The 22166-nt window shown below is 41.5% G+C and overlaps 4 protein-coding genes across 5 annotated transcripts; 3 read left to right on the top strand and 1 right to left on the bottom strand.

The window, feature by feature from the left end:
• Positions 1–71: 71 nt before the first annotated feature.
• Positions 72–3252, bottom strand: LOC111270488 (polyribonucleotide 5'-hydroxyl-kinase Clp1). The gene is made up of 5 exons (XM_022850736.2): positions 3011–3252; positions 2012–2197; positions 1045–1565; positions 540–864; positions 72–452 (listed from the first exon to the last, which is right to left on the bottom strand). The coding sequence occupies exons 2-5, from the start codon at positions 2175–2177 to the stop codon at positions 196–198; spliced, it is 1269 nt and encodes a 422-aa protein (XP_022706471.1). The 5' UTR covers positions 2178–2197; positions 3011–3252; the 3' UTR covers positions 72–195.
• Positions 3253–3964: 712 nt separating this feature from the next.
• On the top strand, positions 3965–11286 carry LOC111270489 (small glutamine-rich tetratricopeptide repeat-containing protein beta). 2 transcript variants are annotated; one of them, XM_022850737.1, is made up of 7 exons: positions 3965–4152; positions 5395–5503; positions 5808–5920; positions 6223–6496; positions 6762–6919; positions 7168–7508; positions 10214–11286. In XM_022850737.1, exons 2-7 carry the CDS (start codon positions 5404–5406, stop codon positions 10347–10349), a joined length of 1122 nt encoding a protein of 373 aa, XP_022706472.1. In that variant the 5' UTR covers positions 3965–4152; positions 5395–5403; the 3' UTR covers positions 10350–11286. The 2 variants fall into 2 exon arrangements, with proteins under 2 accessions (XP_022706472.1, XP_022706473.1); XM_022850738.1 differs by having other exon boundaries at positions 3965–4171.
• A 133-nt stretch (positions 11287–11419) lies between these two features.
• Positions 11420–17977, top strand: LOC147752125 (uncharacterized). Its single transcript, XM_086972504.1, has 3 exons — positions 11420–16405; positions 16952–17001; positions 17393–17977. The coding sequence occupies exons 1-3, from the start codon at positions 16351–16353 to the stop codon at positions 17639–17641; spliced, it is 354 nt and encodes a 117-aa protein (XP_086828630.1). The 5' UTR covers positions 11420–16350; the 3' UTR covers positions 17642–17977.
• On the top strand, positions 17844–20138 carry LOC111270486 (elongation factor 1-alpha 1). Its single transcript, XM_022850730.2, has 2 exons — positions 17844–17973; positions 18642–20138. Exons 1-2 carry the CDS (start codon positions 17919–17921, stop codon positions 19973–19975), a joined length of 1389 nt encoding a protein of 462 aa, XP_022706465.2. The 5' UTR covers positions 17844–17918; the 3' UTR covers positions 19976–20138.
• The last annotated feature ends 2028 nt before the right edge of the window (positions 20139–22166 follow it).

Raw genomic sequence — 22166 nt, 5'->3', positions numbered from 1 at the left:
TGTATATATATGCTTTCTTATGTACAAACGGCGCCTGTCATCTTCCAGATTTGTTCCGTGTTTTTCAGGTGCTTAAAAAGAACTCATGGGAAATCTTCATTTACCATACTGCTGTAAATAATACACCTCTGCAAAACACATTTTAATCAACTAAATCAGTATGCATAAAACACATGTAGGTATCTTATGCACTTCTTAATGAACAGAATCAACAAACTGAATATCGCTAACGAGCAGCACAGACTTAGGTAGCGGTCGAGGTTGAGGACTCAGCACAGTAAGAGTGCCTCGTTCGAGATCGACGTTGGTTACGCATACAAATCCTGCAACGTTACTTAGGATTGTATCCTCATCAGCCGATACGGCAAAAGACACTGAAAGAATATGGTGCAGAAGGCTTGCCGGATTCTGAACCTCGACAAGTTTTGTCCTATTATCATCAACTTTCATTCCTGCAAAACCAAGAGAAAAAAATCGCCACTAAGGATGTATTTGCACAAAAATCTGAATTCAGTTTGTATAGTATTGTACAAACTTACCAAGCGGCATACACGAATCCGGCAGAGCGGGAGCCCCGATTTTGAATACTTTAATGTCAGAAAATTTTACGTCAAAGGAGTGCGGGTAGAGTGTTGTCTTCAATCCGTAGAAGTACTGTTTAACAGCAGCTTCCCTAGCTTCCAGGCGATTTCGTTTTGTCCTCTCAACAACACCACCTGACTTTGGCGTAAGCACTACACTAATGAATTTTGGAAGATCCCGAACTAGCTCATTGTACAACCGCTCTTGATCCATAACAAGGACGACATCTACTTCGAATGCCACGGCTGCGTGTAGCAGGGCCTTGTAGCCTCCTTGCTTTACCTGGAAGACGAAGTATTTTAAACTTGTTAGTTTCCAGCCTTCAACACTTTACTTTTTGCTAGATTAAAATAAATGTTATCGCTATTCCACTAAAATTAGTCATCCTTACGTTGTAAAATCGAAATGAATATAGCTACTTCGCTGAGCGTACATGTTCTGAAAATTAAAACTAATACTTGCCCATCCACACGTGTTTATGATTGTTCCGGTTTGTGCGACTTTTTTATTAACATCGGCGCGTTTTTGAAGTACTTCTGCTAGCCGCGTAATCAGTGTGTTGTAGAGTTCAATGTTCTGTCCGGGTGAAATATGGCCAAAATGGAACACTAGTGGCCCCTGCTGACTGAACCCTTCCTCAATATCTGAAGGGCGCTCTACAAGAATGGCACCTACCGTGCCTGGAATCGAGATCTGCCCTTGGCCAACGTCCAATTCTACAAACATTGGTCTCTTGCCCTGACGAACGGCATAGTTGAGCAACAGTTTACACAAAGTCGACTTGCCTACATCAGTTGGCCCAACCATCATTACTGTTGGACCTTTGGTCCCTTTAATCTCCGCTTTCTGTCGCATTTGTTCAAGAACCGCATGAATATTAGCGTACACCACCATTGGCGTCTCTTTAGACACGTAAGCCACTTCCGTTATGCCGATGATACGCAAAGTGCAGCCGTACCATGTGAACACGGCGACCTTGCAGCCTAGAATCCAAAAAAATCACCAGTCGAGAAACATAATGAAATAGATTTCACCACACACAATAGAATCTGTTTCAGAAATACGTTCTTAATGTTCATTTAAGCATTAACATTGAACTTACCACAAAAGTCAATTCGATCGTATCTAAAATCTTTTTACAGCATTCACATTCTAGCCTGAACGACTCTTCATATGTGAATTAGAATAATATACATTTGTTTTGACATTTTATGTAAATCGTTTATCTACTAAACACTTCTGCAACAAATTGATTAAAACCTGCGCTTAATTATAGAAACAATAACTTTTTAAGAATACGTTATTTTATCGAGGCACTGTAAGAATAGACACTACGAAAATTGGTAAGTTTAGTTTGGAAACCCATGTAACCTCTTACTATATAATTACCATAACTTCCCGTATAACTGATTCAATTGCGGTTACTTACCTGGAGAAAAAATGTACTGCTTATCTTTAACTATTTCCGCTCCAAAAATCTCGGCACTGCCTTCGACCAGTTCAAGCTTAACTTTATGTGGCGGTTCCACCTCGAAACGTAATTCATTTTCCTTATCGAGTTTGTAATCTTGTTTCGGCTCAACGTCGACAGCCATTTCGCTATAAGCGTATCACCCTACCAAAAAAAATGATTATGATTCAATAATGTATATCATTTGTCATACATACGCAAGAAATACGTGTCAATTACTCATTCGTTCAGCTCATTCGTGTCATAATAATGCGCAGTTTCAATGACGATGGCTGCGTAATCACTAGAGGCTCCAAGTTTATTGCTACGAAGCTGACACTGACGAACTGACGACGAGATTTCCGTTTTAATACGGAAAAAGTTGATATATTACATAGTTGTTGAAATCAGCTGACTGCTAAAAATCCTTAAGTAGTTTACAAAACGCCAAGTAACGGTCACAGATATTTGCGTTTCTTTTGCTATTACACATATTTTACCAATGCAGAGGTTAAAGGCTCATTTATAATCGAGGTAATCCCTACATCCCACAATATAGTTTAAACACACTTCACGCAACACACGTTGAGTGAATTTATTGATGCAAAATAATTTTTACACTGAACAACTTTTTACACTGATGAAATACCGAACAATGCTGGTAGCCGCTGACAAACACTTGTGTAGCGTGATCTTCACACATGTATAACGCGATTTAAGTTTCTGCTAGGATCATTTTGCTCTATAGAACAAGGAGAACCCTTTTCTGAGGAAAATAAGTTTGAACTGTTAGCTTTATCCTCCATAAACACTTTCTTAAAGGCAATTTTTAGCAACCCAAAAAAATATCAGCATTATTCGACTGCTTTAAGTTGTTTTAGATCCGACAAACACCGACAAAGACGGACAGTATATAAAAATAAATTTACTAATCTATCTACTTCTATTTGATTTTGAACAGCGCATAAAATGACTCACTTGATAAATTTGTCAAGTCGAAGTTAATTTTCACTAGTGTTTGACGTAGTGTTTAAATCACTCCAATTTTTCTTCGCACTTTTTTAGAAATGTTAGAAATCAACTGTAACACTGTAACGGGCAGAATTGAAACGCGTCGCCAGAATTACCCTTTGTATGATCTCGCACACACCGATTGAGATGCGATAACGCGCCACCTATGCAGCTGTGAATACGCAGTTGCATTTTGGTGCTTAACGCCATCTGTTCGAAACATCGAGCAGACGATGCTTTGCTTTTTGCCGGTTGAAAAGGATGAATGGATGTATTATTCAGCGGTTCATATAAGAATTCTCCTATTCGACGAGATAGCACGAGACTTCGAATGGGGCTAGATTGCGACGGTGTTGTGGTGCAGATTGCCAAAACTAGGTCATTGCTTATATAACTTTTTGGCAGCATCTTGTACCAAAAACAAGTTTGGTATAAACGATCAATACTCGATTAGTCGGTTGAGGTTGGTTTTGTCAAACATAAAAGTGCTATTTGTAAGTGCTGGTCGAAAGTATTATTATTATTGTTGTTGTTTTTTCAATAGACGAAGTTAAATATTGCAGCTGCCTGACCAAACTCAGCTGTAGCGCTATACATCATTTGTCATACAAAGCGAATTCCAGTTGTTTCCTTACTTATATGCGTAAATGCAGCGCGCTTATACTCGAATAAACGCATTGTGAAATAATGCGCAAATCTATGGTATAAGACCCTATTACCGTTTTTACCATTATTTTGCTTTATTTTCACCATTATTTTATTTATATCATTACTCCAGCTAACGCAATTTGTATTATATATAGATCATATCTCCACAAAGCTTAATTGCACAAAAATAATGTTAATTTTTCCTATAATATTGTCGTCTGTGGTATATCTTTGGATTGTTCAAAACCTAGAACCGCTCAAATATCAACAACGGAACACCGGTGACTGGACCGATTTGAGTTTTCTGTAGGGGGCCGTGTCTGGGCCTTTGTGGATTAGCAGCAGAGTGAGTGGTCGAGTAGTGAAGTACGACTTGACAGAAACAGCAAGCCTCCGTTATTGAAGCCTACGGTCGGTCTATCAAGACCCGCCGCGGAAGTTCATCCAACCTCTGTGCACAGGTAGTCGCTTAAATAAACTGTACGTATATTGCACAAACGCCTAGTAAAGATGGTATCTAATGCTATATAAACAGAATAAGAAGCTAAAGTGAAAAACAAGCTGAGGACCAAGTACTACCGCCTATTCCTGTATGGTGCTCAACATATGTATGTCATATTAGCTTTTCTGTTAGGCAGTTCATTGTGATGTTGTTGGCTTAATTAAAGAAACGGTTTTTTTTTGAGATTTTGCGTTCATTGTATGGAGTTTCTGAATGGACGAGCTGTTCAATGGGTGTTCAATGTGCAACCTAATATGACACGTCTCTTATGAATGAAAACCGTTTATGAAAAAGTGCGTTTCTGTGTTCCTTGTTAATGGAACAGATCGAGCAGGCTCGGAGTCTCGTGGGTTCTTTGTTGGCCGTTTGCAGGCCAACCTAAAGGTGCTGAAAAATGTAATGAATCGGCAGTCGGAAAGGATATGCTGATTTGCGAGCGAATAGAAATCGTACAGCTGTTGCGGGCCATTCTATGAGGTCATCTCTCGTATATTGATACATCGGCGCTGCTAAAGCTGAAACTAAACTGGTTATATATATAAACTCAACAGTATATGTGATTCATCTACACCAATAAGAGATTTCTAGTACCAAGTGAATTGGCTACTGCCATATAGTCTGCAGTACCCAAATGAACCCTTTAATAGTGACATCTGCTCTATGTGACGCATCTGCCCTTAACCTCTTTAAAAAGTATTCGTTTTAAATGCTGGTACATGTTATAGATGGGGCTTAACGTGAAAAACCATGTACCAGAGTGTGTATTTGGTTTGTGTTGGTGCATTGTACATAATGCACAAACCAAAACAAGATATATAACCCTATGATGCGTACAGCAGATCTTTAATGGTGGTAAATTTAGTGGATTTCATTGCACTTAAAAAATGACGACTATAGTCTAACTGCCGTAGCAAATGTCTAGATATAAGGTGCGGTGTTCATAAGCGACATTTACACAATGGGTGCTTGAAAAACCAACAAAATGTTGGCCACACTAAGTCGTATAGCTCAAAACTGTGCTTTTAGTATTTGGTTCACAACAGAACATGTTATTTTAGTATACAATCGAACAAAATACGTGCTCAGTTTAAACGTGAAATGAGAAGCACGACAATAATGATGTAGTACTGTAATTACTGTTCTATAGCATTACTTCCGCTTGTGGATGCCATGTATTTATTATGTTCTGAATTTTTTGCAGTGAGCAGCAATGTCCGAGTCTAAACAAGTCGCAGTGTGTATTTTGCAATACCTGAAAAATGAATTAACGAATCCTTCCATTTCTGATGAAAGTAAAGAAAGTTTAGAAGGTGAGTTCGAGCTACCACAATTACATTAGGTGCTTATTTGGAAACTACGGTTATGCGAGTTGCTAGTAATTTTGAATAAGTGATCATACTACCGAATTAAGCTGCGCTATACTTCTACAAAATCTTGGATATTTAACGCGGCAAGGAATAAAGCACAAAATTTGATTTTAGTTTGTTGCGTCATAGTAAACTTGTTTCTTATATAACTGTAATTTAGATCACATATTGTTCTTTAGCAGTGATGTATGATAAATACGTATATGATATAACAATATTCAGCGTAGCATTATTTTTTCTATTTCAGTGGCGATCCAATGTCTGGAGAGCGTCTACGAGGTGGGCCCAGATGATCTCTCGGCTTTAGCCGTGAAGATGAGCCTTCGAGAGATGTTTAAGAGCTGCGTAGGGAACGAGCAGGTGAGTAAGGAGTCACCAAATGTAGAAATTTGTCAATATGAATGTTTTTAATTGGTATTAAGAGAAGGTGTAACTTTTTCGTCATTTTCGACTGGGAAAAGGATTAACTTAAGGTTCAAAAGATGAGATAATCAGTAGAAAATAATGGACACGACAATACGTGGTTTCTCTTGTTGATATTATAATCAAATTAACGCGCTAACTCTATTTACTCTGCTAGTTAATTGGGATTCTGTTATTGCAGTATATGGAATGTAAAGGTTTAAACAGAATTATTTACCTAGCCATGGGTCTCTCTATAGGCGTACTTTAAGCCAGCCCAGTCCAGCGCTGCAAGTCGGTCGGCGTCAGCCCCTCCGAAAAAAGAGCCACCAAATCCTGAGGCTGAGGCGGCAAAGTTACAGGGTAACGAACTGCTAAAAGCCGAAAAGTATCAAGAGGCCCTCGAGATGTACACGAAGGCTATCGATCTGGATCCCAACAACGCCGTATATTTCTGCAACCGTGCCGCCGCTTTCAGCAAACTTGACAAAAGCTTGGAGGCCATCGAAGACTGTGAAGCTGCTCTTCAAATTGGTAGATTTCAAAATTGCTTGGGTGTTCAGCAACTAAGCACGGGTTGTTAAGTAAACGTTCAGTAGTCTGCACAGTTAATTGTCGTTTAGAACTTTTTAAGGTATTATATGAGAACAAGTCTGTACTCATTGGCTGTACTACATTTTAAAACAATCTGAATATCAGAAACGGCTAACAATTGATGAACGAGATAATATATTTACTTTGTAAAAAAATCATTTTTTATAACACCTAGTAATAACCAACTGTGTGTTTCTTTGACCAGACCCAACATACTCAAAGGCGTACGGCCGAATGGGTATTGCCTACGCTAACATGGGTGATCATGAGAAAGCCTACAACTGTTACCAGAAGGCGCTTCTACTGGATCCCAACAACGAGAGCTACAAAAATAATTTGCGAGTGGCCATGGAACAAATGAATGTAAGTTGCGACGAACAGAAATGTATACAGGAGGAAGAGGATACTATTTGAGGCATGAAAATAACTGTGAAAAGCACAATTTTGGCTTACCTTGGTGTTGCATGTTCATCAGATCGAGTATATGTAAAATTTATGGCCTCATATCGACCCACGCACCGGAACATCATCATATTGAGCATCTGTAGTATAGCATATCAAGGCTCTAATCTGAAAATATCGTGCCGTTTTACGTACGCTCGAAATTTCAGTCGCAGGGCACCGCTCCACCTGCAGATGAACCAAGCAGTGGACCCGGTCCGAGCGCAGCAGGCGGTGCTTTTTCCGGCCTCGGTGGCCTTGGGGCTAGTGGTATGCCCGATATCTCTCAGCTGCTAGGCAATCCGACTCTGATGACCATGGCCACCCAACTCATGCAAGACCCTAACATGCAGAATTTGATGAGCAACATTATGTCCGGCACGTTAAACGCTGGTGCCCAAGCAAATACTCCCCAGCCGCCCACGTCAGGAGGACCAGCGGGCCAAGGCCAAAATTCTAACACTAGTGGAGGAGCCGGTACTGAATTTAACCTTGATAGCCTCCTTCGAGTGTAAGTAAAAATATCACTGTTGATGCAACGCGTTGTAAGCTGCGATCAAATTCAGCATGCTCATGCGCGATTTATCGTTTTATTTTATTTTTACTAGAGGTTTTCTTTCTAGTAGAAATGAAGTTAGATCTTACAATGGCCATCTGAGTATTTTTAAACTGGTTTCGCAGGGAATATTTTCAAAAATTCCAGCCGACGATTCAAATGGTATCACAGGATTGTCTAGGTCGCATAACTAAGTTACAATTTTTTAAGCAGAGGAAGGATTATTGCTAACGGAATATGGAATGTGCTGAATAGGACATCGACGCAGTACTCTTAGGCATTCCGGGGACTGCTTTTGCCATATATTATCCGGTCAGACGATGAAAACTGACTAGCTTATACATGTACCTATAAGCACTCTAGTTTGTGTGCTTGACACCACAACAATAAATGCCTATTACTTGTATCGCTAAGAGGATTTTTAACATTTTAGCACGCTTAGTTTTTATTGATTACCATTTTTTTGGCAGCACTGCGAGCACCCAAAAGGAGCCCGAAAGCCTTTGGTAGGGCAAATTTCGGAGGTTACTATTGCACTAAGGAAGTGCACATTCGAAAGCCACCTGAATGTAGATTTTTAAAAGCATGTTGTTCGAAAAATATACCAGGTATTTGTGTGTCCTCCTAAGTATGCTAACCTCGTTATCTATACCGTCATATTGGTAAACATCCGTTTCGATGCTAAGTTTAAAAATTTCTTCAATTTATACTTACTTAATTGACACTTAGTGAAACAATTTTGTCAGTGTGCTTGACACCGGGATTGAATAAACACGAATTTACTTTCTCAAAAGTCAAACAGTAAAACCGAAGGGACGCGGACTTGCACCATTAGCATTCGCGATGACCTAGCAGTGAGAGTGCAGTGGTTTTTAGAGTTGTCCACGACTGGCCGTGGAAAAAACTCAAAATGCAAGAAGTACAGAGCCAATTTCCGCTGCATACTTTACTTTCTAAATAGATGGAGAATATTCTAAGGGGACGCAGCAAACTCGCCCAAACGCAACGATCGTCGCGTCGATACTGCGAAGTGGTAATTGCAGTATTTAATGCGTTCGATTTACGTGCTCGAGAATCTTAAGTCAATTCAATTAGAATACTGCCAAGAATAAGTGCAAGTATTTACTCGGAGGTCATGATTTTATTAAGCTATTATTAATGATGACGAACTGTGCGTGTGTGTTCAGTGGATGATAAGTAAAATAACTGACAAGAGAATAATGGTTCGATATCAAGTTATGTATCAAAGTGGAAAAGCCAAAGTAGTTAGAAAGAAAAGATTGCGTCAAAAAAAATATTGTGTGCTTCTAAAATGTTGTCACTTCCTACGAAGAATGTTTTCCCAGGCTTGTTCGGAATGAATATTTAGCGTAAGCTAAACAATGCGGGATATTGCGGTTGGAATATATACACACACATAGTCAAAAGTGCAATAACTCATAATAACAAAGGTTTAATGTGCACTAAAGATTATCTAGTGCACAGGACAATTTACATTTAAAAAGTTAAAAACATGACAACTATCATTTTGTCGGTTTGACTCTCAGAATCAGTTGGATTTTTTCTGTCCTTGGCGAGTCATATGAACCGTATGGCTTGCCATACCGACTCAAATAACGGGTTGCCTAGGTTTCAACGTTCCAATATCACACTACGCGGAGTCAGTAATACGCTGTACTTCTGATTGAGTTCATCACGCGAGTCGTTTAATGACTTTGCTGAGGAAATGTGCCATGTATAGATCAGAAACGGCATCCCGTTCTGCAATGAGATGATTGAGCTATCGAAGTACGATGCTATTAGTTATCAACAAACTGATAGAAAGTGACTGTGCGTTTTTTAACAACGGGCAGGCTCAGAAAGGTACCACCGGCTTGAAAAGGTTTAGACAATGAATTACTGATATTCGTCAAAAGCTACAGGTTGACAGGTTTGTAGGCGTGTAATGCAAAATTGCTGAAGTAAAGGTAACACCGGAGGAGTTGGAACTATACAGATTTTTTCTTTTCATCTCTGCTGGTTTTAGAGCTAAGTCGGTCATACATGTCTATGGCAATTTGGCCTACTATGGGTGGGTTCTATAACCATAACGACGAGGTCGCTGGTTCAAATTTTAGCGTTAGAAAATGGTTACAATGCTGCATAGATCTGTGGAAGAAAAACCCAGATAAATCTAGCCAACAACCGATAGAAAGAAACCTGACATGTAGTACCTCACATTGAAACACTCCGCTTCACTGGTTTTAATGAGGGACTTAAAAGGACCCCGTTGTGTTTTAAGCCCTTTCCTGGATGACCCCTATTCTAATATTTTACAGTTTAGATTCGGAATAATTTAATATGCAATGATTAGAAGCTAAAAATCAGCCGCGCGTTAAAGAGCTGCACTTTATCGATCGTTCGGGGGCAAACAGCATATCCAATAGTTTTTTGTAATAGACTAGTTAAGTAGCAGATAACGCACACGCCCCGTATATATAAAGACAAATGTGTAGATATTAATAATATCTAATAATAAGTAATAATAATAATAAGTACTTAACAATGCGATTTTCAAGTAGGCATTTTCTGTTAATGACGGCTTCACATGAGTGATCAAGATTCCTTCTTCTTCAGTTGTATCCTAATTGCAGTTTCTTTGTTCACGCGTCATCTTGCAGGGGTCAGCAATTTGCGGCTCAAATGCAAATGAACAACGCGCCATTAATCGATCAACTGCGTCGAGAGATGGAGGCGCGAGGGATAAACATCCCAGGCCGGGATAATCCCCCCAACAACCAACCCCCCCCACAGTAACCCATAAGAATCCAAGTCAAAGGCCATGCGTCCTATGCAGATGCAAGTACGCGACACCGCGAACGGGTACAAAGGAAACCGAACGGAAGCCAAGAAGGACATCAATTTAGAGATCAAATCTTTACTTACTGCTGAAAAAACACTATTCTTAGATTCGGCTGCGCAGTCCCAGCCTGATCTCTGTCGACTAAAGACTTCGGTCCGTTCCAGACACAACGTTATTGCTGTACCTACGCAACTGATCCGTCATTTTCTACATATAAGGGGCTGTAGCTTACGGCAAAAAGAATAGAACGAGGACACGGGAACGGGCGTATGTCGGTGATCCGATGGAACAAAAAGTGTTGGGTAGCGAGGTACGGTGGAACAAGCGTGAAGAAGAGCAGAAAGAACATGTAGAGTTAATGTCATTGAAGGGTTCGGAGGATGACACGAATCTATTGGAACGGGGGGTGAATCGTGCGGATTTCTAAAGGGGTATTGGTAAATTAAGTTCTATGCAGTAGCGATGTAATGCGGCGCAGAACAGATGGGGATAACAAATTATTTTAACGATAGCAATTAAAAAAGGGTAAGTGCGACGTTGTGGTGGAGGCGCATGAAGCAGGACTCTGTTCGGGCTTCTTGCTCCTGGTACTCACAAGAGGATCAACGCACTCTCGCGTAAACGAAGAGCAGAAGATGTAATGGAACACGGAAAGAAGACATAGTCAATTATAAATGACGATGACTTTCGCTTATTAAAGATTTACAAAATCATCTTGCTGTCTTGTTTAGTTAAAAAAAAAAAGTCTGTCTCTTGATTGTATAGGTATTTGGAAAAAAAACTGTAGTTTCGCCGTACATTACACACTTTATTATACACTACTCCAGGGCATACCATATTATCGTTATGAATAAATTCACTGAATTATTTACAGCGTGACTAAGAAATGAATCTACTTGTCTTGAATAGACAGTCCAGCAAAAATTCCTTCAAATCAATATTTATTATATTTCGGATTCATGTCAATATTGTAAATAAATGGGCTTTTGTAGAAAACCCAAGTTAACAAGCATCAGTAACAGTATCGGGTAGACTCATAGAGAAACCAACGTAGTACCGTCACTTTTAAGTAAGCACTATTCATTGTTTGAAAACGAATTAGGGTATATAATTTGCTTCGAACACATCATAAAAACTAGGGCAATGTCGATGATTTGAGGCAATTCTATCATAGACTTTCCTGAGCCTAATTGCACCTTTGGGATGTTCGTTCGATAGCAATTCCCAGAAAAAGTTACTAGTTTATGTGAAGGTTCATTTTAAAAAAGATAGCCATTTTTATTGATAGTGCTAGCTTTGATTCATAGTGCTGCAGGCACAACAACCCCATGAGATGGATGAAATTCTTTTTGTATGCACTCATGGATAGAACTAACCGAACCCTTTACGATCTTATTTAATGGTTGCGTTGCACTCTACATGTCCTTGGTGTTGTTAATATATATTGGTGTAATATGAATGTTAAAGTAATTCTTAGAAGTCATTATGATTACCATACAAATTTAATATGAGAGTATCGTTAACGTTCGAATTCTATGAACACTGTTATCAGTGTTTGAACACAATCTCCAAAGCCATCCACCCCACAAACTTTGATTAATTCAGTGCTTCATGCTTAGCTTTGTAAAGGCTTCGTTAGTTCCGTACGGGACTCAAAATAAGCGCCATAGTTTTTTTTCTTTTTTGTCGCATTAGCGCTTTTTGACAGTAACTTTTTATTCGCCAGGAATCGTTTTTAATTCAAGGTGATTTAAAAGATTACACGCTAGTGAGTCGATTTTTTGTTCTCGTTGAAATCATATTATGGCGATAGACCATAACCAAAATATGGCGCACTGTTTTTGAATATAAGGTTGTTTATGTTATGGTTTAAATTCTTTACAGTAAATGTACATATATGGTAAAACTAAAATATCGTGGAGGCTATTAAAAAGGTACTTGATCTGTAAAGGTTGCTTATTTAGGAATCGCATCATCTGTCCCATAGGAGATAAGACTGGCCAATGGTTATACACAAATAATGACCCCGCCAAAGCATTGGACTGGCCATTTTCCTGCTTCAGTCCGCCTCAGAAAACTATCTCAGGACTGTCTGGTGTTAATAGGTTTAATCCTAAAAGTCCATGGAATAAGGTGTCGCAAGCTGCTCTTAATATGGATGAAGCCTCCGCTGCGCAACAAACGAATTGAATAAACCATTGGATGCGGTATCTTTAAATGTATAAGTTTTGCTATTAGAGGTAAATGTAAAACACAAAGACAATGTAGGGGAGCATCGATGCTTTCTTTGAAAGCAACTGCTTTAGATTTTTTTGTCGGAACGAATGTAGAACCTTACGTAAACATAAAACCCGGATTTGTATATCAGTGTACAGATTGAGGTCTACCTTCTTATTTTGGTTTAGCGGACACCGTGCAGGCCCCCTGGTACTTCCTTGTAACTTATAAACACCCTATCGATTTTCCTTGGTTTGATACAGTATTTTGTAGTAACGCATATCCTTTGTCGTGTAAACATTTGCAATGTATAAGCCTGACATACTCTATAAATTACTTATCTTTGTTGTAATGAAAAAGGTTATTTCATGATAAATACATCTTGTAGTTGTGTTTATTCGTCATCGCTTGCTCAGGCAATACTTCAGTGTAATAACGATGCTCTTGCAAGATTATGGAAAAATACAATGCATTAAAGTACTTCCAACGAATTGCCAAATAAGGGTTACAATCTCTTGTATAGGATATATGTGCAATATAGGATAGTTAGTGTTAGAGTTGGCGATATTATTCATTGTACGACGATTTTAGCAGAACTTTGCCCATGTGCGTGTTTTAAGCCTGTATAGTACAGACATAAAGGATAAAATTTTAAGTAAGACGTTAACATACACATATTAATCGGTAATTATGTCTATTCTATACCTGCTATTATCCGAATGTAAAATCAAAGCTTTTTAACTAAATCTTTACCATAAATTTATTATTACTCCACAAAATGGCGAACATATAGTGACACAATATCCTCTCATTGTACGCACACCTCATCCATCAGTGGTGTGTATAAACTATTAGCTTTAAAGGGAATAACATAATTGCATAGTCCGTCATAGTGTGCTCGAGATGTTGGATCCGATACTGCTGTTGGGGTGTAACTCACTGGTATTCAACAGGTGGAAAGCTGCCGTAGAGTACGGTTGCCATTGGTGACAATACTAAGATAACAGCGATCCCGGTTGTAGCAACAATTTAAGACGACAAGTAAACCGAAACGGTTCGAGCAGACCGGATGTATTTGGTTACTGTTACAAAGTTTGAATAGAAGCGAATCGGTTTGATGTCGGGAAGTTTATAATAAAATATATTAGCTTTATTCGACGCGTTACTTTGATAACAAAAAGATGTTGGTGGAAGCAATGGGTCGCCGACAAGAAATCAGCAAAAGGGATGATCTTTGCTAAGAAAAGGATGTCATTAATAAATATTTTAGAAATTATAGAAATTCTAAGCGAACTATGTTAAGATTGAAAGCACATTTATATGCTTCAACATATAACTGTTTCTCTCTCTCTCTCTCTCTCTCTTTTTTCAGTTTTTCTCTCTGACACTTCACGAAACATACCATCTACAAGCTGTGTAAACTAAAAGTAATGTATGACTCAGGGTATTTACTATTATTATTGCATCGTTATCATTGCAATATATCGTTGGCAAAATGTGCAAAAGTACTAATGTCATTTGCTGACTGTTAAATTTGTATTATTGATCAAACCTGCTTCCGGCTTCTTTGTTCTACACACGCCCAACTGGTGTTTTCCATTTTTTTTTGGTTGCTCATCTCGAAAGCTCGACCTGATCTATCAGGGACGCGCTCCAGCTTCTGCACGCGTAACTTGAACCAACGACATCGTCAGCGTAACGAGTACGTTGCGGTAGGTGCTATAACTTACCGAGTACCTGAGCTAGTAGCAGATAGGTGATCATTCGCTGTATTGGCGCTTGCATCGTATTGGCTCAACCAGTTGTTTGATTCATCGTTATGCCACATTCGACGGTTGTCGCTGTGGCTCGTACCACTGCTTTTTTGTTGTTACTGTCGTTTGTTTGCTGTTGATGCTGCCGTTAGCGTTTCCGCTATCGCCTTCGTCGCTCGGAAGCTGGAACGCTTCTAGGTAGCGTCGCGCTGTCTTTTCTCTCACCTTCCCTTTTATCTTCAGCGTTGACGACTTTGTTTATGGTGCTACTCGTGGCTAGCCATTATTTTTAACTTAAAGCTTTTTTACGAGTACCACCATTTCTTTTATTAATAACTAATATTAAATTACTGGTAATGTTTGAATAACGAGGTGTGCGAGAGTATGACGGAAGTTCGCGCGAAATCTTTGCGGCGCTTTCATAAACGAGCGGCAAGACTCAGCTCGATAGACAGATACGAGAATGTGGCAGTTGTAAGGCTAGATGCGACGACAACACTAGTTTTAAATGTTGATCTTTCTATTGGTTAATAATACTATTGGTGCTTCAAACAAATCTCCAGTTTGACTTTTACTCCTCCAGGTTCGCTTTTTATTGCTGCTGCGTGCTGGGTTTTATTGCGCGTGCTATCTGTCGAAACTTGCTGTTCTTGCTGCAGGTGCTGGTGAGGACGATGGGGTGACAATCTGTTGATAGAGCAGCTAAGGCTATTGCTGTTGCTACTATTTACTTGCAGTCTAAATTGTGTTTTGTGGGTGTTAAGTTTTTACCGTTACATTCGCGACTTTGCGCGAATTCATTAACAACTTTCGTATTATACTCGACGAAATGAACCTGCATCGTTCGAATGCTTAAACCTGCCACTGCCACTTTGCGGTTCACAGCGCAGCATCTCTCAGCTGAATTGGCTTCCTACGCAGTAACGCCGACGAGCCATACTGTCCATCGCTCGGCTCTGCAACTACTGTGTTATCGCCAAGCATAGCGTATGGATATTCTGAAGCGAAAAACTACAGCGAAGTTCTATTTTGTCATATACACACATGCAAATGCAAGCAGTGCTGCTGGGATTTATATGTTTATTTCATATTAGGTACTCAGGTCTTTCTTTAATACATGCTTAAAAGTTATGCACCAAAAACATTCCTACGCATTGCTTACAGAAAAACCTATATTTTTTTTATATGCAACAACTACCATGACCAATACATAAATCGGTAATACGGTCTCTGAAGACTGCCTCAACAGCCCTTTCAGTAGCAGCAAATGCTGTTGCTACTAACACCAGCCTTATTCACAACAGTGGTCTTTCACACCATGTTACGTGCAAAACACCCTCGAACAGAAAGGGACTAACAGCCATTGACCGGTAGCACCCGCCAACGCAGCGTTGCCGTCGTGTTCACTCTGCTACTGCCGCGCCGCCGTTGCTCTTTGTAATAACAAAACAATGCTAAAGGAAAAACAAAAACTTTATACGACAGCCGTTAGTTATCCATCCAACAAACTGTTGCTACTGATTTCACTGTGTCAGTAGCAGTATTAGAATTTTCGCCGAAGGGGAGGAGACGCGTCGGCACGGCTTTGTTGTTGTTTTCATCGAACTAGCTACGGAGGCTTTGGGCGACGGCTAGATGGACTCAGAACGAGGGCTTCTCGTCGACATCAGCCTATTTATAGGGAGATGCTGTCGGCGCTCCATGATGATGGCGTTGACATCTGGCGTCGTGCCACTGCTGTGTGGTCAGCCCAACGTTTCCGCTGCCGGTAGAAAGCGTTCACACGCAAGCAAGTTACCGACCAACGAGTTTGACAGGCAGACGTCACTAACAAGCAGCAGTATCAACGATAACAACAATAACAAAAATGAACTAGCACCGTCGGCAACACAACTGCGATGCGAATCTAACGCATGTGTTCGAAATTGTTCGAAATAACAGTGGACATCGGACACACTGGTAGGGGGTTGGCGTTTTGTATTCGATGGTCACCTGCCTGCGCGACAAGCAAGTGGATTGCCTCAGGCAAAATACTCATGGTAAATAAAAACGGAAACATATTCCTCCGCTTCTATTAAGATGTTTGAATAACGCCGGTTTAACTACACGCATAGTTCTGTGGCGGTATGGCACAGTGCGGGTAGGCCCATTTCGCTCACAGCTCGATAATTGTAAAGCGTTAAAGTTTGCAAGTAGACGCTGTCAGTTACGAAGATAAGTAAAATATCACATTCACAGTAGAAATCCATATTTTACAAATAGTTACTTCCTGTCCAGAAACGCAGTCTTTTGGAGGGCATCTAATTACTTACAGGATAACGAAGTAGCCAAAAATCGAGCGCTACCTACCAAATCCCTTAACCGTATGTAGCTCGCTGTTAGTTTTATAGATTAAACACAATACAGGTTCAGACGATCGCTCCAGACATAGGGGAAGCTAAACGAAAGAAGTTCGTTGAAAACACTAATAGTGTGGGCCGTCAGCATTGGATATAATTGACACTGCCCCATCGTTATGGGTAACTAAGAATGGTAACCAAACCCACGGCAAGCTAAGAGGCTATCTGAATTTGTTTGTTTGCAAGGACGAAGTGTGACTCAGTTCATTGTGGATGTCAGTGGCTATATTAGTCGGGTGAGTAATTGTTGTTTCCAATCAACCTGAGATCCTGGTAGGCGAATTCACAATATAATGAGAAATGATGTACAAACTTATAGTAGATTCCGTCTCAAAGCCCTGCCAACGTGGCTCAGCTGTGAGAACAACAAACTCCACAGGTTCCTACTATTATAAAGATGGTGGCGCTCCGTGTTTGCCTCAGTGGTATAGAACAGCAGTCAATCAAAATATGTTTGAAATTAATCTAGTTATGCAACTAATTGTTAATATGTACAGTTGTGTTCAAATCGAACCGTTTGTGGATATGATTTAGATATTAATGCGGTTAGTTGGCTGTCCTAGTTCGCTGTACTCGTCATACACGTTTAGACTAGCTCAAGCTGGTTGGGTTCGATTGTGTTGGCAGTTAATGATGGTCGGGAGTTGTTGTGCTCAACGTGGTGCCTACTGGCCATGGATAATTACCAGCGGCGTCGCGGGTAGGATTCCGAGGAGTACAATTGGCAACCAAGAAGGTAGACTCAAAACTAGCAACAGATTTTTTGCCTACGCAAACGACTGGCAGGCCCTGCTAGCCGTCAGCTCATTATCCAGCAAGCAGCTCGGCCACGTTGCTGGGGTTTGCTGCTCCAGCCAACAGATGGCGCTGGGGTAACGGGGTGATTTTGAACTTTTCCTTAGCAATTTCTCCCTAGCCGACATAGTTCGATGGACTGGCAACCTCGCCAGAGTCTCCAGCAAGCGAAACGTTTTGGCTTGCAAACGAATTCATTAATTCTATTCTATCAAATTAGAGAATTACATTGGCTGTGTCGTCTGCTCAAGTGGGAGAGGGCGGAGACCGGTATAAAACGGACGCGCGCCATGTTGGAAGCCTTCACTCCGCCTCTCGTTCTCTTGGTGAACGTCAGTCTCACGTGTTAACGGCCAACATGGGCAAGGAAAAGACTCACATCAACATTGTGGTTATCGGTCACGTCGATTCCGGTAAGTTTTCTAACTTGCCTGCGGCCAAGGCTGGCTTTGGCAACCGTCAAACAGTTGTGTGTGCTACGCCATCTGCACGAAACGTGACGAAATTGACGTTACGGCGAGTTTTTTTCCGTGTTTTGTGCGTGTGACATTGGCTCCTGTATTTTGGGCGTTTGGCCGGCCATGGATTTCGACATCGGATCGACCACGCCGAGCCGGCACCCACGCCGTGACAGCTTTCAAGCCTATTATTCGTTCGTTAGTTGATTGAAAGTGGTGTCAAGCGTATTTGCGACGTGGTGTTTGTCCTATTGAGGTGTTAGCGGTGTTTGTGTTTTTCGATTTTTGTGGGAAATTGACTTATGATCATGCTAGGCCTAGTCCCCCACGTTGATATATGTCGCCGCTGGAGTACCCGACGGTGGCTGTGATAGTGGCATCGGCATGGCGTCGCGCCAGCTTAACCCTACAAGGCCATATGCGAAGGCCTTTAGTAGTTTTTTTCTAGTAAACCGCAACATTCCACTGATCAAAAACTGCTTTTAGTTACCGGTTGTTCCAATATCTTCGCTTATTCAAATCTGAGAACACCTTATTTTTCCGGTTGATTAGAGTTCAACCTCCGGTGTCACGCACACCTTAGTTATGCCACTTGTCGCTTTTGCGTTTTGTCTTGATTATAGGTAAATCCACGACCACCGGTCACCTGATCTACAAATGCGGTGGTATCGACAAGCGCACCATCGAGAAGTTCGAGAAGGAGGCCCAGGAGATGGGCAAAGGCTCTTTCAAGTATGCATGGGTGCTGGATAAGCTTAAAGCCGAGCGTGAGCGTGGTATCACTATTGATATCACTTTGTGGAAGTTCGAGACTCCAAAGTACTATGTTACCGTGATTGACGCTCCCGGACATCGTGATTTCATCAAGAACATGATCACTGGTACGTCGCAGGCTGACTGCGCCATTCTTGTCTGCCCTGCCGGTACCGGCGAGTTCGAGGCTGGTATCTCGAAAAACGGCCAGACTCGGGAGCACGCTCTGCTTGCGTACACTCTTGGTGTAAAGCAGATGATTGTTGGTGTCAACAAGATGGATACCTCTGAGCCCCCTTATTCGGAGGCCCGTTTCGAGGAAATCAAAAAAGAAGTGTCGTCTTACATCAAAAAAATCGGTTACAACCCCGCCACCGTGCCGTTCGTGCCCATCTCCGGCTGGGCTGGAGATAACATGCTTGAGCCCTCTTCAAACATGCCGTGGTACAAGGGATGGCAGATTGAGCGTAAGGGATCGAAGTTCGAGGGTAAGACCCTGCTTCAGGCTCTCGATGTCATGGAGCCACCAACTAGACCCACTGACAAACCTCTCCGTCTTCCCCTGCAGGACGTCTATAAAATTGGTGGTATCGGCACAGTGCCTGTCGGTCGTGTTGAGACCGGTATCATCAAGCCCGGCATGGTGGTTACTTTCGCGCCATCTAACCTGACGACTGAGGTTAAATCGGTCGAAATGCACCACGAGGCTCTCTCCGAAGCCGGACCCGGAGACAACGTTGGTTTCAACGTAAAGAACGTCTCTGTTAAGGAACTGAAGCGTGGCTTCGTTTGCGGTGATTCAAAGGACCATCCCCCTAAGGAAACCGGACAGTTTGAAGCTCAGGTCATCGTGCTTAATCACCCAGGCCAAATCCAGAACGGTTATTCGCCCGTGCTGGATTGCCACACCGCCCACATTGCCTGCCGATTCAAGGAGATCAAGGAGAAATGCGATCGTCGTTCTGGCAAGAAACTCGAGGACATGCCCAAGTTTATCAAGTCGGGTGATGCCGCCATCGTCGACCTCGAGCCCCAGAAGCCAATGTGCGTCGAGGCCTTCACAGAGTTTCCTCCCCTCGGTCGCTTTGCTGTACGTGACATGAGGCAAACCGTTGCTGTAGGTGTTATTAAGTCTGTCAAGGTGAAGGAAGTTTCTGGTGGGAAGGTGACAAAGGCCGCTGAGAAGGCCGCCAAGAAAAAGTAAATGAATCCTGCCTCAACCAACTAGAAAATCCCATTGAGGCCAGGGTACCCCATACGCCATCTAGGGATGGCATCCCCATCCTTTGGGTGCTATCTTTTCGGCCGATCAATGGAAGGCTGGAGTATTTAATTTGTTGTAAAAACAATAAATTTTTGTAAGAACATTAATGCTTTTTCTGTTAATGATAGTAGGAGTTCGAAAACTTAGAAAAGTAGAAATAGTCGTCATAAATACTGTCTCATTAAAAAGTGGTATGGCAGAAGTAGCGCTTTTCGTGGTCGACGGAAGTGTAAGGTTTGTCTTGGCGATGACCAACAAAAAACAATGTGACGCATGGTGCTCAGTTCGTAACCCTTACGCTTGAGAGTCGCTTATCTGAGTGGTAATCTGTTAAAAATTTTTAATTCCGATGAAAGACGTGGAATTCTGTTGGCATTACAATAACATCGCCTGAGCGAATGTACGGTAAATTTTAAGTATATTCTGCAGGCGTTCGTAGCGTTTTAAACTAATGTCCATTATCCGAAATAGCTCAACTATCATGCAATGATGGGATTCTGCATGAGTTAATAGCCGCCCTGCATCTTATTTCTCGTTTGTGAGCGTTTATATCTAGAGAGGTCTCCTAGGCCACATAACACGGCCATGACTCGTATCATTCTCGTAGAATATCTACCTGTCCGATTCTTCATATCAGGCCAGTGCGTTTTCTCCCGTTGCATAAACATAAATCATTGTTGTGTGGAAACGCAGGCGTTCAGCTCCGTCTGTCGCCTGCGCTGCTGTCGCTTCATCAATAGTTTGATTACCGTAGGCTGAATCAGTAGCTACATAGCGGACAAGCAATGTCGATAGCTAACCGATTGGAAGTCGGCAGTCGACCGCTGCTGAATCATTTTCTCCATCATGGTTAGTCATTGGACAGGCAATATGGACCACCATACAGTTCCTCCAGTACTAGCAGCAGCCCATTGAAAGGCTGTGACATAACACGCAGCGAAAAATGGCGTGAGTTGCTATGACCTGTCGCTGGTAACTCGTCCTGAAGCGGTCGACAGTAATGTCAACGGCGACAGCTGCTGCTATGTGTCCATTGTATGTGTTTGTGAGTACCAATATGAGCCTGTCTGTAAATCTGTATGAATGTGTGTGGATAGATACTCCCCGATGTTCCGGCTGAAGACAGCAACAGCGACAATAGTTTTGACCTTCTATGTAACTACATATATAGACGAACAGTGAGGACGCTGAGATGTAAAGTATCGAGGGAGCTGCGATTATAACTGCTGCTAGCACCACTACTGAAAACGTTTGGTTGTGTGTCGGCCGCTAATGGTTGCTCATGCAGCCGTACCGAGCGACAACATTGCACTAAACGTGATGTTTCTGCGGCGACGGAGCCCATCGGCAAGCGGAGCTCGGCGTTCGGTGAGAAGATTGCGTCAACGATGAGAGCAGACGGAACACCCGAGATAACTGATGATGGCAATGGCGGAGACGCCGAAAACCGCAGCCAGTGTTAGTGCAAAGAACGTGAAAGACGTTCGCGCAAAATACAGTAAAGGAAAGAATAGCTAAAAGCAGTTGGCCATTACCATAAAACTAAGTGACTCAGTGATGACTGCTTAACTGGTTGCTGAGTCGGATTTACAGAATGTGGAATGAACAACCACCAGAACAGGCCAAAACATTTGGTCCGAATGCTTTTGCAGGGTCGATTTGAAAAAACCAGTGCACGGAAGGCCCGTATTGCACGGGTTGCGGGCGAAATTAAGGCAATATATTAGGGCAGGGAAATATGCAAGCATTACGATAATAAATGTATCACAATAATGTAACAACAAAAATAAGTACGAGTTAAGTGCGAGTATATAACAGGTAAATAAAGGGCATGAAAAAGAAAACATTTTGACTCAATGTGTATCTAAGTGGCTAAAGCGTGAGCCTGCTTTGGATTTTCACTACGCGTTAAAACTTTACGGGGGGCTCATATCGTATGAGGAGGACACGCTATTTGGAGATACACGCTTAATTTGAGTTAAAGAAAACTCTCATGTGATTTGGGCGAAACCAGGGAAGTACGGCCGACAATGTAGTGTATAGGTAAGCCTACGTCAGTATATATTGGTATACACAGCACATGATAGCGTTACGCCTTGATGTTGGGTATTCACTTTAAATTGGCAAATGC

This window comes from Varroa jacobsoni, unplaced genomic scaffold, assembly GCF_002532875.2.
Source record: "Varroa jacobsoni isolate VJ856 unplaced genomic scaffold, vjacob_1.0 scaffold_1478, whole genome shotgun sequence".
Classification (NCBI taxonomy): Eukaryota; Metazoa; Arthropoda; class Arachnida; order Mesostigmata; family Varroidae; genus Varroa; species Varroa jacobsoni.
This window is presented reverse-complemented; position numbering and strand designations above follow the sequence as displayed.